The sequence below is a fragment of the Panthera pardus genome, unplaced genomic scaffold (genome assembly GCF_024362965.1).
Source record: "Panthera pardus isolate Hobbes unplaced genomic scaffold, ASM2436296v1 HiC_scaffold_17, whole genome shotgun sequence".
NCBI classification, from domain to species: Eukaryota; Metazoa; Chordata; class Mammalia; order Carnivora; family Felidae; genus Panthera; species Panthera pardus.
In genome coordinates, this window is record NW_026526732.1 from 33,776,924 (window position 1) to 33,790,155 (window position 13,232).

At 39.7% G+C, this 13,232-nt stretch overlaps 1 protein-coding gene across 31 annotated transcripts in view; it reads left to right on the forward strand.

Moving 5' to 3' along the window:
- EPB41L2 (erythrocyte membrane protein band 4.1 like 2) overlaps positions 1-13,232 on the forward strand; it is a 218,554-nt gene that overhangs the window by 181,453 nt on the left and 23,869 nt on the right. For 8 of the 31 annotated variants that reach the window (XM_019420582.2, XM_019420590.2, XM_019420583.2 and 5 more), the window contains 5 exons: positions 1,423-1,569; positions 6,661-6,828; positions 8,882-8,935; positions 9,142-9,708; positions 11,637-11,759. The exons of 1 other annotated variant lie outside the window; for it this stretch is intronic. In XM_019420582.2, the coding sequence (XP_019276127.1) occupies positions 1,423-1,569; positions 6,661-6,828; positions 8,882-8,935; positions 9,142-9,708; positions 11,637-11,759 (1,059 nt within the window). Of the gene's footprint in view, positions 1-1,422; positions 1,570-2,939; positions 3,042-6,660; positions 6,829-8,881; positions 8,936-9,141; positions 9,709-11,636; positions 11,760-13,232 lie in introns of those variants that run through there. 22 more of the 31 variants (XM_019420596.2, XM_019420600.2, XR_002072820.2 and 19 more) reach the window with 21 other exon arrangements.

A 13,232-nucleotide genomic window follows, 5' to 3' on the forward strand; every position in this document is an offset into this window, starting at 1 on the left:
GGGGGGGGCAAAAAAAAGAAAACCCAGGCAACCAATTAGGTATGTAAAATATATTCCCCGTGTCACACGAGAACGTGTTTCTGTTTTCCCCCTTATTTTATGGTAGTAAAATGGCGACGTATTCATTTGGAGAACTGCAATTCTCAGTAATCTGACTAATCTGGTTGCTTCTGGCAGCTTTGATAACTATTGGAAATGTGTTTTGCCTAACTTACTAAAATGCTCTGAACTGTAATATGTAACATTGCTTTGAACAAATGCAAGAAATGTGCCTGATCTCAAGCCACAGTCATTTTCCCATGCCATGCAAAGAGTTTTAGATGATCGTGAGTTTTTGCAAATGGCTACAGAAGCTCGTAGATGAGCTGTGATGCTTGTGCATGAATGTGGACTATCTAATGTTATCAGATGCATGACCTGTTCCTCTGGGAGTGCGATGAAAGCTATAATCCATGGGCGGCCCTGTGATTTTGAAATGTAAGAGAACATTTAAAATTCACTTAACACTGTTTCCTGGACGCTAGTTACCTTTTGTTCCCACAAATACAGTTTATCGGGGCCAACCTAAAACTTCCCACCAATACCATTTGTCAGGGCCTGCTCCAGTGCAAATTGACCTGGCAGTTTTTCTTGTAACTCTTTCTGAATAAGGACCATTTGGTATGTGGGGTGACTGGGCCTCACAATTGTGCTTGGCAAGCACATGAAACCGTATGGGAGGCTCACTCTTATAGAGAGGCTGAACAGAAGCAGCCTTTGGAAGCCATTATTTTTATTCCTTAACTGTTAAAAGCCATTGCTAGGATTTCCTGAAAAAAGTCAACCCTTGGTTTTCTCTTTCTCTCTCTCTCTCTCTCTCTTTTTTTTTTTTTTTTTTTTTTTGATGATCTTGGTCTGGCTTTCCCATCAAGCCAAATGTGCTTCTGAGTACCTTTCTCTATTTTTTACTTGATTTACTATGTTCACAGAATGCAGCTGTAGTGATAGCCTTCATGAGACAGGTAAATTTGCAGGAACAAAGTCATAGGCTGCGTTTTAAGTCCAATTTTTAGGAAGAAGGTCATTAGCCATTTTTGAGTACCAGTAGTTCTATGACGTCCTTCTGATAATGTTAATAATTATTTCTTTAAAAATTCTAAACAGAGAAGAAATTAGAACCTTTTAAAATGTGAACCATAAAAAAATTACACATTGGCTTTATTTTCCAATTTTGATGAACTCCTTATATTCATAGGTGATAATATGGCTTTTGAGACTTGGCATTTTTCTTGCTTTACTATGTTTTTTTAATCATAAGTTTGCTCTGTCTTATTTTTTGGTTTTTTTTATTTTTGTCCTGCTGGGTTTTTCTTTTTCTTTTTCTTTTTCTTCTTTTTTTTTTCCTTTTGGATTTCCGCCCTTTATTACGTTACATATTGCTAGGACCTCGATAAGGCCCAGGAGGACATACTGAGACATCAGGCTAGCATTAGTGAACTCAAGCGCAATTTTATGGAATCCACACCTGAGCCGCGCCCTAATGAATGGGAAAAACGACGTATCACACCTCTGTCCCTACAGACACAAGGGGTATGTCACTAGCTCTTTGTTGGCTATATGTCTCATTCCAGCTCTTCAGTAAAACTCAGGTTGCTAATATACTATGTTGATTCTCAGGAAGTTAGAAAATGTTCTTTTTTTTTTTTTTTTTTAATGTAATTGCTAACAACTTTTTAAATACTAAATATTAACAATGTAATACTTATTGACTTCGTTCTTAGTACATTGTATGATTTTTAAAATTTTTTTGAAAGTTGCAAAGTACTTTCACTATTTTTACTCAAGTAAATTAGTAGTAATGACATGTCATATTGGTGACTTAGAAACTGGCATTACTATGTTGCATTAAGGTTTTTTGTTATGAACGACTGAAATAAGAGTTTACTAAACAATAATTAATCATTAAAGGGGTGCAGGAATATAGATCATATTTAGAATGTTACAAGGTATTTACTGTGAGGGTAAAGTGTTAAACTTAGCTCTGAAAGCTGATGAGCTCTGTTGAAAGTTTGTAAAATGTTAATACGATTTAGTACTGAAGCTTCTTAGTAATGAAATGTAGACTAGTATTTTAAAAGGATTTTCAACCGTAACGTCTCTCCACACTCATTCTTTTTCTTTCCATGGTTTTTGTCTCCCCACCACCAATATAAGTATTGCCTTTACAATATAGTCTCAATTTATTTCTCCATTCGTTTTTATCTACATCTCTTATTTTCTAATGCTCCAAAATCTGTTACCAACGAAAAACTTTCATGGACTCATTTATCATGTTTGAGGAAATTCTGATTATACTATTTTAAATATGCTATTTTAAAAAGTCGTATAAAGGTGTTAGCTGACAATTTCATCTTTCCCCCTTTCCTTACAGCCCTCTCTTCTCCTTAATTCATCATCTATCTAGTCTGGCTTGAATTTTACCCAATGTGTATGCATTTGCGTTAGTCTCATGCTATTTTTACTCACTTTTTCTTAAGAAGGCAAAGCTGTTAGTTGCTTTAAATTTCCAAGTTTGTGACCATGACAGGAAACTAGTTCTACAAGAGCAGAAGCAGAAACCATTGCTGAACTGAAAAAAAAAAACAAAAACAAAAAACAACAACTTAGGGCAACATTAAGATTGAAAACACCAGAGGCTCATCAAGTTGTATATACAACAACTTAAATTGTTATTTTCAGATTTCCTGGAGCTATTAGTGCCCATGTGTCAGCAGTCAGCTCTAGAGTGTTGTGTTTTCTGGAGAAATCGTGTCTGATGACATGCTAAGGTTTTGTCCCCCTTTATGTGCCGCTTCATCTGGTTTGTCCTGCTGAGCCATACGGTTGTTTTATGTCTGTGTTGCTATAGATGTAATGTACTTGTCTTATCTGTTGATTATGTCTATTGTTTAAAACAATAGAGCAAAGGAGACCATCTTTTCAAGGATATTTTATCCGTGAAGGAGAAGCATCAGAGAGCGGCAACACGGACAGTTGAAGAAAAAGTCCAGGAGGCAGACAAGGTGTTCACCTTGCATCCTTGGATCTCCGCTTGCTTTTTCCCCTTTTCCTCGTACTTCTGTCCACGGCCATGGGATACTCCTTTTTTCTTATGTATCAACCGAAAATGTTTTTGAAAAAAAATTTTCAAGCATTCAAAAAATTTCATTTCCGTGCATAGAAAGAGGGGATCACTAGTGAGAAACAGCGCCCTGCAGGAGTACTTTATTTGGACATTCCACAACTTAAAAGGCAGACATATCAACCAGTTTGGGTGGTAGATGACCCCTGATTTTGATGTATGTGGCTGACAGTTGGGAAACCATGATCTCGTGTGAAAATGCACCGTTAGTACAACACTTGTGCACGCTGCGGTGGTGTTAAACTAACACATTACGTGTGAGGTAGGTTACTGTTTTACTAACGACCCTTGGAAGCCTTGTGGATTTTCATTTTTAAGCTTTTTAACGGGAGAAAAGATTTGGTGTCTTTGGTGCAGCCCCTCTGATCTCTGCGCTCCCTACATATATGAAATATCTGATACTACTTAAGGAAGTTAGCTTTCCATTGCTTTTACATTCTTAATCTTCTGTTTCTACTAATTTTGCTTAGCTGGCTGGCCATCTTGCTCCTTGCTGGGAATGTAGTGCTTAGAGTCCAGTGGGGGAGATAGGAGATCTGTTAATTAGGAATTAGAAACTCTAGGGTACTAAGAAATGAGTGTTAAGAAGATGAAATACAGTGTCGTGTTAGAAGGTGATCGGGAAGGCTGCTTTGCTCTTGTGCTCAGGAAGAGATGGCATTTGAGTTGAGACCTTAACGATGAGAAGGGGACAGACATGTGAAGATTCTTTTCATGTGTAAAGAAGAACAAACGCAATAGCCCCCAGACAGGAGCTAGTTTAAGGAACTGAAAGGCCAAAGGCCAAGGGCTTAGGAAAAGTCAGAGGTCAGAAGGTCACTCTGGATCTTAAGGACCACGCTGCCAATTTGGAATTCGAGTAGGAGTGATGGGAGGTCACTGGAGAGCTTTGGGCTGGGCAATAACCTAGTCCCACTTGCGGGACAGAGATCTCTCTGGTGCTGGATGAGGAATGGGGTCATAGGTGGGTGTGAGTGAGAGCAGAAATCAGCGAAAAGGAAAATGTGTTCCTGTTCCACAAAGTCTGATTTTGTTAATCAGTAGACCGTAGCATTCATCAGGACATACAGTGGGAGGAGGCAAAATAAATGGAAAATGAAGTCTTGCCCTAAAGGCATTGGAGGTGTAGCTGAGATGAAATATTTCCAGAGCACTGCAAATGAGAAAGATAATGTCATAAAGCTAAACCAAGTGGCATATTTATATACTTGAAAGGTTAACCTGAAATCCAAAGCCTGTCAGACTCTTCATGTAAAAATGACTTTAATATCATATGCTTTGAAATACTACATAGTTTTGAAAATTTATCCTCCAGAAGCGAGTCAGATGGCACCATCTGATCAACTTAAAATGATGTCCTTTGTACTTTTGGCAGTAGGAAACATTGGGATTTGGGTGAAGATGTTTAAAATTACTGTTTTCCTGGCTGTCATGGTTTTAGTATTGTACAATAGAAACCACGTGCAATAGAAATCATTCACTAATTGTTGTAGAACTTACATTAAAATGATCTTACGTGAAATTTCAATCTGGAATTGACCCTCTTCCACTCCCAAATGGTTTATTTATACTTAAAGTGTGTTTTTTTTTTTTTTTTCCTCTCTAGCACGTGCAGGAAAATATATTCTTATTTGACATGTATGTGGATGGTTGTAACTGCAGTCATCCATCCACCCATTCATCCATTCACCCAACATTTATTGGCCACTTACATTGTAACCCCCATCCCCCACCAATAACATTTCACTACCATTAGTTGAAAGTGTGTGAGCAGTCAAGTGTACTGGAGTGTTTGGACTTTTAACAGAATATCTTTTCAATTTGTCTTTGCCACATCTTCATTTTGCTACTGATTTTGTAGGGTTTCTTGATTGTCTTTAAATTGTAATCCTTAATGAGTGTGAAATAAAAAGTTATGCAGAAGAGCCTTAATTTGACCAAATTTTCTAAATTTCTAGAATATGGATTTTAGAGATGAAAATAAAAACAGTTCTTGTCTAAAAATAAATACAGCAAGTTTTCAAAATGACTTCAATTTGAATATGATTTTGGGAGAAAGCTGGAAACCAAATCACTTAATGTAATACATTTGCATTTAGTAAATAACGATTATATATCCTCATCTGTAAGAATTATATGCTTGTATAAAAAATTCTCATGAGTCACTTGATGTAATACATTTGCATTTAGTAAATAACGATTATATATCCTCATCTGTAAGAATTATATGCTTGTATAAAAAATTCTCATGAGTCCAGTAGAGATTCCATAGACTGTAGTTTTAAGGTACTTATGAAGATATTTTATTGAATAATTAAATGCATGGCACTTATTTGAACTCCCCAGTGCTCTCTTACTGGGAAGGACACTCTCTACCCACCCGACCCAGAGGGATGGTGTAATTACGGAGATTGTAATTAAGCTGAATTAACCTAGAAGATGTTTTTTCTCTCCTGAATATTGCAAGTGCTTCTGCACCACACCCACTTCATGTCATTGTCCCTACTCCTCACCCTTCTTAGTGTACTGTTTCAAGTGGCATCTCAGAAATGCCATTCATTCATTCATTCATTCATTCATCTTTAAGCTCTCGGAGCACTCAAGTTTTTGAGGAAGCATTCTTACACAATTTTGACGTTCGCTTTATGGTGACTCTTTACTGTTGGCATTACAGGTACCCGGGACAGTCCCAGGCTTTCCTGTTGTGCCCTCACACAGGTTAGGGACTCCTGTTTAAGGACCACAGTGTGAACATTAAATGTGCCTTTGTGGTTTTTCAGGGACAGGTGATTTTCACGTCACTCCCTTGAATTTCCGCCTCTGAGTCTGTCTTCCTGTTGAGAATTTTTTTCTTTACCTGGTTCTTGCTGAACAAAGCAAAGCACTGTTTCTTCATTCCATGGCATATTTAGCGTGTCTAGGGATTTCCGTGGGTTGCTGTCAGAGCACACGTTGTACAGACCGTTCCTATGGTACGTCACCCTGGGGGAGCTAGCGTGGGCAGGGAAGGCCGTGCACAAGATGGAATGTCAAGTGGACCTCAGAGAGATGACAAAATTAGCAGGGCCCAGGGAGGCAGGAGGGTGGGGGTCATTCAAGCTCTTACACAGGAATTCGTGTTGCAAGAGTAGGGGCCACCGAGGAGACCGTTCTGTACAGAAAGAGGCTGACGCCGAGTAGCTACTTCAGGAATATGTGAAAGTGTTCGGTGTGTGGGTAGATCGGTTGTGCTCAGTTTGTAAATAAAGCTTCAGTGATAAACCAAGGCATTTGAGCTGTTTCCCGTAGGTTAGAGCTATCAGAATCTCAGAGTGGAAAGCTGGCATTTAGGCAAAACGCCAACATATGCCTGCTCGAATCTCGCAGAACCCTCGCCTTTCTTTTAGTTTGTGCTGTTCTGTGATTCTTTCTTGTGTAACCTTTCCTTTCTTTCAATAGGTCACTGCTGTCTGTTCTGACTTATTGTTAATTCTTTGCTCTTCCTTTTCTGACCTCTCTAGAGCCTAGAAGAGGAGATAATGTCAATTTTGTTTAGTGAAAAGGGCTTTTCTGGTAGCATGAAAGCCACCTTCACCTCAGCCACCACTTGGACAGCAGAGGGCACTGTTGTGAGCTCTAATGCGCCTTCTGAAAAGCTTTCCTCCTCGCCCTTCTCACGGTTGCCAGAGGTGCATTTTACTTTGTTTCCCCTGTTTTCGAAAGCCACATATGAAAAGTGATTTTTATTTTTTGAATATTTAGGAACCCCTCTCTCCGGTGCTTTCATTGGTAAAATTAACTCTTCCTGGGAGAAACATTCAAGAAATAATGACTGAATTTGGACATGTGGGAAAACTGTACAGATTGGATGTTTCTCCTGTGGCTTTTGGTTCCCTGCCCACCCCCAAAATCTGCCTAAATTCAGAGAATCCTTTAAAACCACTAAGGAACAGAGTCTGAGTTGTTTTGTGAAAGGCAGCCCTCAATCTAGTAGAAGCTAAGTATGTTCCGCAGAAAAGTTTTTAAAGCCTAAATGTCTTTCAGGCATCTTCTGATGGCTGATTATTTTTTACCATTCTGCTTATGTCCACAAATATGAAACGTTTGCCATTCTCAGTGAAATAATTATTTTCATTTTTTGGAATGACCCTAAGAGATTCCCTGAACTTGGGCAGAACTCATCTGGCTGTCTGGGGTTAAATAATAAATAATTTACTGACCTGGCATCACAATAATGGAATGTCTGCTTTAGAAATGTTCTGATCACTGGATATCTTTACTGATAAAGAAGTTTATAGTTACAGTTAAATGTTATTTATCAAAAGAGTTTCAGAGAGTTCCAGTTTAATATCTGAAACCTCTGGGTTTTCCATAAAGCTGGGAGGATATCTTTTTTTTTATCTGTCAGTAACATAATTTTTACATGGCACTAATTTGGGGCAGTGAAAACATTTCCTTACTATGCATCTAAGAATAACAGCACGGATCAGAGAGAGTGAGTATATCCTGATAGGTGCTGTCAGAAGTGTGCCTTTTTAGGGCCTTTTGCTCATGGTTGTTGTCCACATCCCTGGTGCAGATAAATTTGGGATGCTGCTGTCTGTTCTAGGAAATGGCTCCAATCCAAGTAGTACCTTGGTAGCTTTGGAACGGGGTTCACGTCTGCCCCGATGGTTCAGAGGCGCACTGCCCTGCTCCATTCAGCATGGAGATACCATCTAAATAAGCAGGGCTACTGTCTCTAGCAGAATTACTTTTAAGTTAGATCACAGGCTATCATGTCACCTGAATGTTAAAAAGCCTAGCCAGGCTTCATTTTTGCCCATGCAGAGTAGCTGTCACCGCGCCCCCCCCCCCCCATTTTAAAATAAGTTTAAGAAAAATTGTAAGCTTTGAAAACTCCTTTGTAAGAGTTTCTACACTGGTGATTATAGACCTTTATATCACTAATGTATTTGGTCAACAGGCACTTATTAAACATTTAGGTACTGTACTACTTAATTAGAGTAAATTTACTCCCAAGAAGTAGATGTCTGCAGGGGACAGGAATAAATATCTCCGATAATAAACTTGGTTCATTTTGGTTTCCAAAGATGCTAGTTGGAGAAGTTGAATTCTAAGAAAACACTTGGAGCCATCATTGACATCCACCCTAATGTTAAAATATCCCTTTTGCTAATCTATAATGTAGTTGGGGAGGTTAATAACCATTTCTGAAACGACAACATTTTTATGTTAATAGCTATGTGAGACCCACTATAATTTTGCCCATTATAGCTGTTTTTTAAAGGAGCCAGCAAAAAATAAAGGTGCCGTCTCATTAGTGCTATATTCATTTAGGAATCAGGGTTTCAGGCCAGGCTTCATAGTCAGATTAAAGTCAAAACTGTTTATTGAACAGGTTTTAGAAGTTTCACAATTTCCACTTTAAAGTAATCAGTGGGCTTTGGTACAATTCCGTTTTCCTTTCTACCTTTTCAACTAAATAAGTAGAGCTTACAGGTATAACCATAATAAAAAGCATTTTATTTCTTTGGGAGGACGCTGGCAATTTTGTGCTTTCGTTTCCTTTCGTAAGCTTTTTGCATTTGTGTGGATTGTCCTTCACGTGACCTTGAGCAAAGGTTTTTGTAGCTGTCGATTCTCGCTGTTCTGTCCTCGCGGTGTCAGATGTTTGTTTTGGTGGGTGTTGCGGTGTAAAACTTTATTGATTTGTGTCCTCGGTTGCTTTTTGTTCCGCAGAAACGCGCTCCCGAGTCAGAAGGGCCTTGCACTGGAGCCAGTGATGCTGCTAAGGTTCTCCCCTTTTCCATGTTAACACCATTGCCCGATGTTTCCGACTCCCCTCACGTTCTCCCCGCTTCCCTTTCAGTCAGCCATCATAATCATCTTTTGTTTCTCTCCATGCCATGAACCTACCATCAGCTAACTTTGGTTTCCGTCGTGCTTATTTATTCATATATTTTTGTTTCCCCTCATCCGTTTTTTTTTTCCCCGTACAGAGTTCACATGAGACTCTGAATGTAGTGGAGGAGAAGCAGCAGGCAGAGGTTGGGAAAGACGAAAGAGTAATCACAGAAGAAATGAACGGTAAAGAGCTATCACCTGGGAGTGGTCCTGGGGAGACCCGTAAGGTGGAGCCTCTGACGCAGAAAGACTCCACCTCCCTGTCTTCTGAGAGCAGCAGCGGCAGCGAGAGCGAGGAGGAGGAAGACGTGGGCGAGTACCGGCCCCACCACCGTGTGACCCAGGGCACCATAAGGGAAGAGCAGGAGGAGTATGACGAAGAGGTGGAGGAAGAAGCCGGCCGAGCAGCCAAGGTAGTAGAGAGGGAGGAAGCAGTGCCAGAAGCCAGCCCAGGCAGACAAGCAGGTGCCAGTGTAAGCGCAGTAGAAACAGTGATCCGGGAGAAGGTAGTGGCCCCAAAGCTATCTGCAGAGAAGAGTGTAAACGAAGGCGCTATTAAGCAAGACATGAGCGAAGAAACAGAGGACGAGCAGCATAAAGTTAACGGAGAGGTGTCTCATGTTGACATTGATGTGTTGCCACAAATTATTTGTTGTTCCGAGGTAAATGGGAGACCCCGAGCGGGGAGCTAAACTCTAGAGCTGTTTCTCAGGTGGAGACCACCTGCCTTCCTCCTTCTCCTGCCCTCCCAATCCTCCTCGGGCTGTTTCCAGCGAGATTCCGGGCTTTGTCTCTCCTGGGAGGACGGGGGAAAGCACTGCTTTGTTGATTCTCTGCCAGCTCGGTTCGTGGTTTCTGGCTTCTTTACTGCACCTGGACGCACCTGACAGAGTAAAACTTGCCTCCAACAGCCACACCATTCCCCCCCACCAACCCCCTTCTCGTTGCACATTTAAATTTTTCTTTGCATGTTTTGGATGTTTTCAACTGTTTGTCTTTAGTTGCACTGCTTCCTTGTGCTAAATGCCTTTTTCGTTGGTTTAATGAGAAAATTGTATCTGTATCGTTGACAAACGGTCGGTGTGAGTGTGTGTGCGGCTGTTGTCATGATTGGGTTTGACCTTCTGGCTCGTTCTCCCTTCAACTTTAGATTTTTAGCGATGGCAACTGGTTCTGATTACCATGGTGCTCTTAGTTCAGCATCCGGCAGTGATGAAAAAACATTTCTCGAATACCGCTGTGATTGCTGGTTTTAGATTCCTGGGATTGTGTGGATCGGTGAAGAGCATTTTCTTTCCTTGTGGGCAGCCAGAGGCTAGACTGTTCGAGAGGAGGATCCTCTCCTCATTCTGTCCTGTCCTCCATTCTGGATGATTTGCAGGTTGATCATCTGTTTTGTCGATTATCTACCTTGGATAGGAGTCTTTAACATTTTCTCTTCAAGAAAGAGAACTTTCCACACTCCTGGTAGATTAAGTCTTGGTCATGAGGTACAGTGTCTCTGAATTGAGAGTCGAAGTTACATTGAGGGAAGGTTTGCTTCCGTGAGACTTTCTCGATTCTAAAATTAAATGCCCACGATGTAGGCATTATCCATATTTGCTTTCTTTGATGGGCTGGAAAATAGTGAAGTGACTTTGTCTTGAAATAATTAATTGGATTTTTACTACGTTACTTGTCAACCTCCTGTTTCACTTCAGAGAAGACATTTCAAGAGCCTTCAAACACTCTTATTATTTTCTGCGTTTAATATACGGTTGTTCCTCTTTAAATAATTACATCTGGGAATTTTCTCTCAGAAAAAGAACTGTAGTATTTTGGTAGTAGTATGGTCTGGTGTTGTATTAAACATACATGCTCTGCAGACTACAATGCTAACAGGCCGTGACCCTGTTCTTTAATGTTTTAATTGTTCAGAGCCTTAATGCCATGTTGGCGGAGTAACTCCAGATATAATGTCTTAACTTATGTAACACAAAAGAAGCACCGCGAGTTTTAGACAAGTGTGATTGAAAAAAATCATACCTGAAGATATTCTTTCCGAAAGTGGAATATCTGTGTCAGTAGGATAGAAGAGTCCTTTTGGGGGGAAGGGGCAACTCTTCATCTCCCTAGCTGATGTGGCCATTAAAGACAGCCTTCACATAAACCATGTGGTTCTTTAAAACGCAGTAAAAATTGAGACCTGTCACTTCACATAGTTCATTCCATTTTGCTTTCTGTTCCATTTTATGGTAACTTGCCCCAGAGCTAAAGTATATATTCCATGCCACATTTGACATGTAATTGGGACCATGGTAACTTGAAGTATACCATAATTTAGGGAGCCATTATGTTAGCTTATTCTTCATATATATATATATATATATATATATATATATATATATATGAAGAATACACACACACACGCATGCATGCATCTACTATGATGTTTGAAGGAAAGTGTCTTTCTTTTGTATCTTTTGTTTACCTATACTCTTGTGCATGAGTGCGTGCTTGGATATTTTTTTCCAATTATTTTTGAAGGCTCCATTAAACACTTTTACTTCATTACCTCTAGAATTTACTTTTCCCTTCCTTTCCACCTCAGCCACCAGTGGTAAAAACAGAGATGGTAACAATTTCTGATGCCTCACAAAGGACAGAAATCTCCACCAAGGAAGTCCCTATTGTCCAAACTGAGACCAAAACCATCACATATGAGTCTCCACAGGTACAAAAACTCTAGATTTGGACTCTTTGACTTCTTTTTTCCTTTGTTTCTGTTTTCATTTGTCTTCCAGTTTACATGTTTCTGACTTCAATGTAGCTTTCTGTATCCCCGGCTCGTAACTGCGCTTCAACTACCTAACTTGCTATATTGCTTCTTAGATTGAGACCGAGAGCTGTAGTCACGTTGGTGATCCAGTAATTACAGGGGGAAGCATCCACACGATTATTTTAGGACAGGCAGTACCTGTCTTGTTCATATTATTATAAGTCATTTTGGGAGTCTTAACAAAGTTTATTGGATCTGATATAATTTGTGGATTGGTAGAAGTTAGGTTCCCCCCCCCCCCCCACTCCGTGAAGATGGATCCAGTCATCCCATTCCTGCTTGCCAAGTCCACATACACATCTGAGCTTCTCCTTCACATGGGGTTATTTTCTGAAGACATGTTGTTGATCTTCTGTAAATATGATGCTCTGTGTCCAAATAATTACCAGATTTGTGTTTTTAATTTTAGGTAGCGATTTAGAAATTGATTCTGTAAAGACTTGAAATAAGCATTAAGATGTCTAACCATAATGGTAACAAAAAAGGGGAAAGTGTTCATCATATCAGAATGGAACTGTTTCTAAATTTGTACAACTACGTTCTCGACTGAGAAATTCGGTGTCCTTTGGTCGGATTGTACCATGGGGGAGGAGGGCAGATTATTGCCCTCTCTCAAAATATTTTTTGAAAGGTTTAATTTGAGTGTGTTTAAATATTCCTCAAAATTATTTTTAGATCTGTTATCCACATATGGGCATAGGTCCATATAAGCAAAAACAGGTTTCTTATGAATGGGTGTGGTAGGAGAGCATGTACTTGTGTGTCTGTAGTATAGTGAGTGGCCTAGTAAATACAGGTGCATGACCCAAGTGTGAGAGAAATTTTCCCATAACTTAGAAAGGCTCTGGGCTTTCTGGTTATTTCCTTGTGTCAGTGTCAGGAAGGGAGACCAGAATGGTGGTCATCACATATACTCATAGGCTATTCATTTGTTTCATATTTTTCCTGGTAAACTCTAGAACTTTCTACCATTTTTAGTATCAAAGGAAACAAGTTAAAACCTATTTAGATATATGCATGGGATTTATATATGATATAAATAGAGAACATGCATGCATACGTGTTAAAATATACATACCCCTATATATGCTCATAACAAACGATTACAGGAACAATGTCATTTAGAACAATCTACTAGAGATAAGCAAATAACCAAATCACGTAGGTTTAGTCTATCCCAGTCAGGTTCTGTTGCTTCTTAAATAAGAAAACGTTTATCTGTTTTTACCGCCTGTGCTTAAAAAACAATGAACTCAGCACTTCTGGTCACTGTGGAAACTTCTCTGTCTGGTTCTCTAGTTTCTTTTTCTGTCTTCTGCAAAAGGCCTTCAGTCAAATTCTCTCCTGATTCCCTTGTAGCTTTCAGCC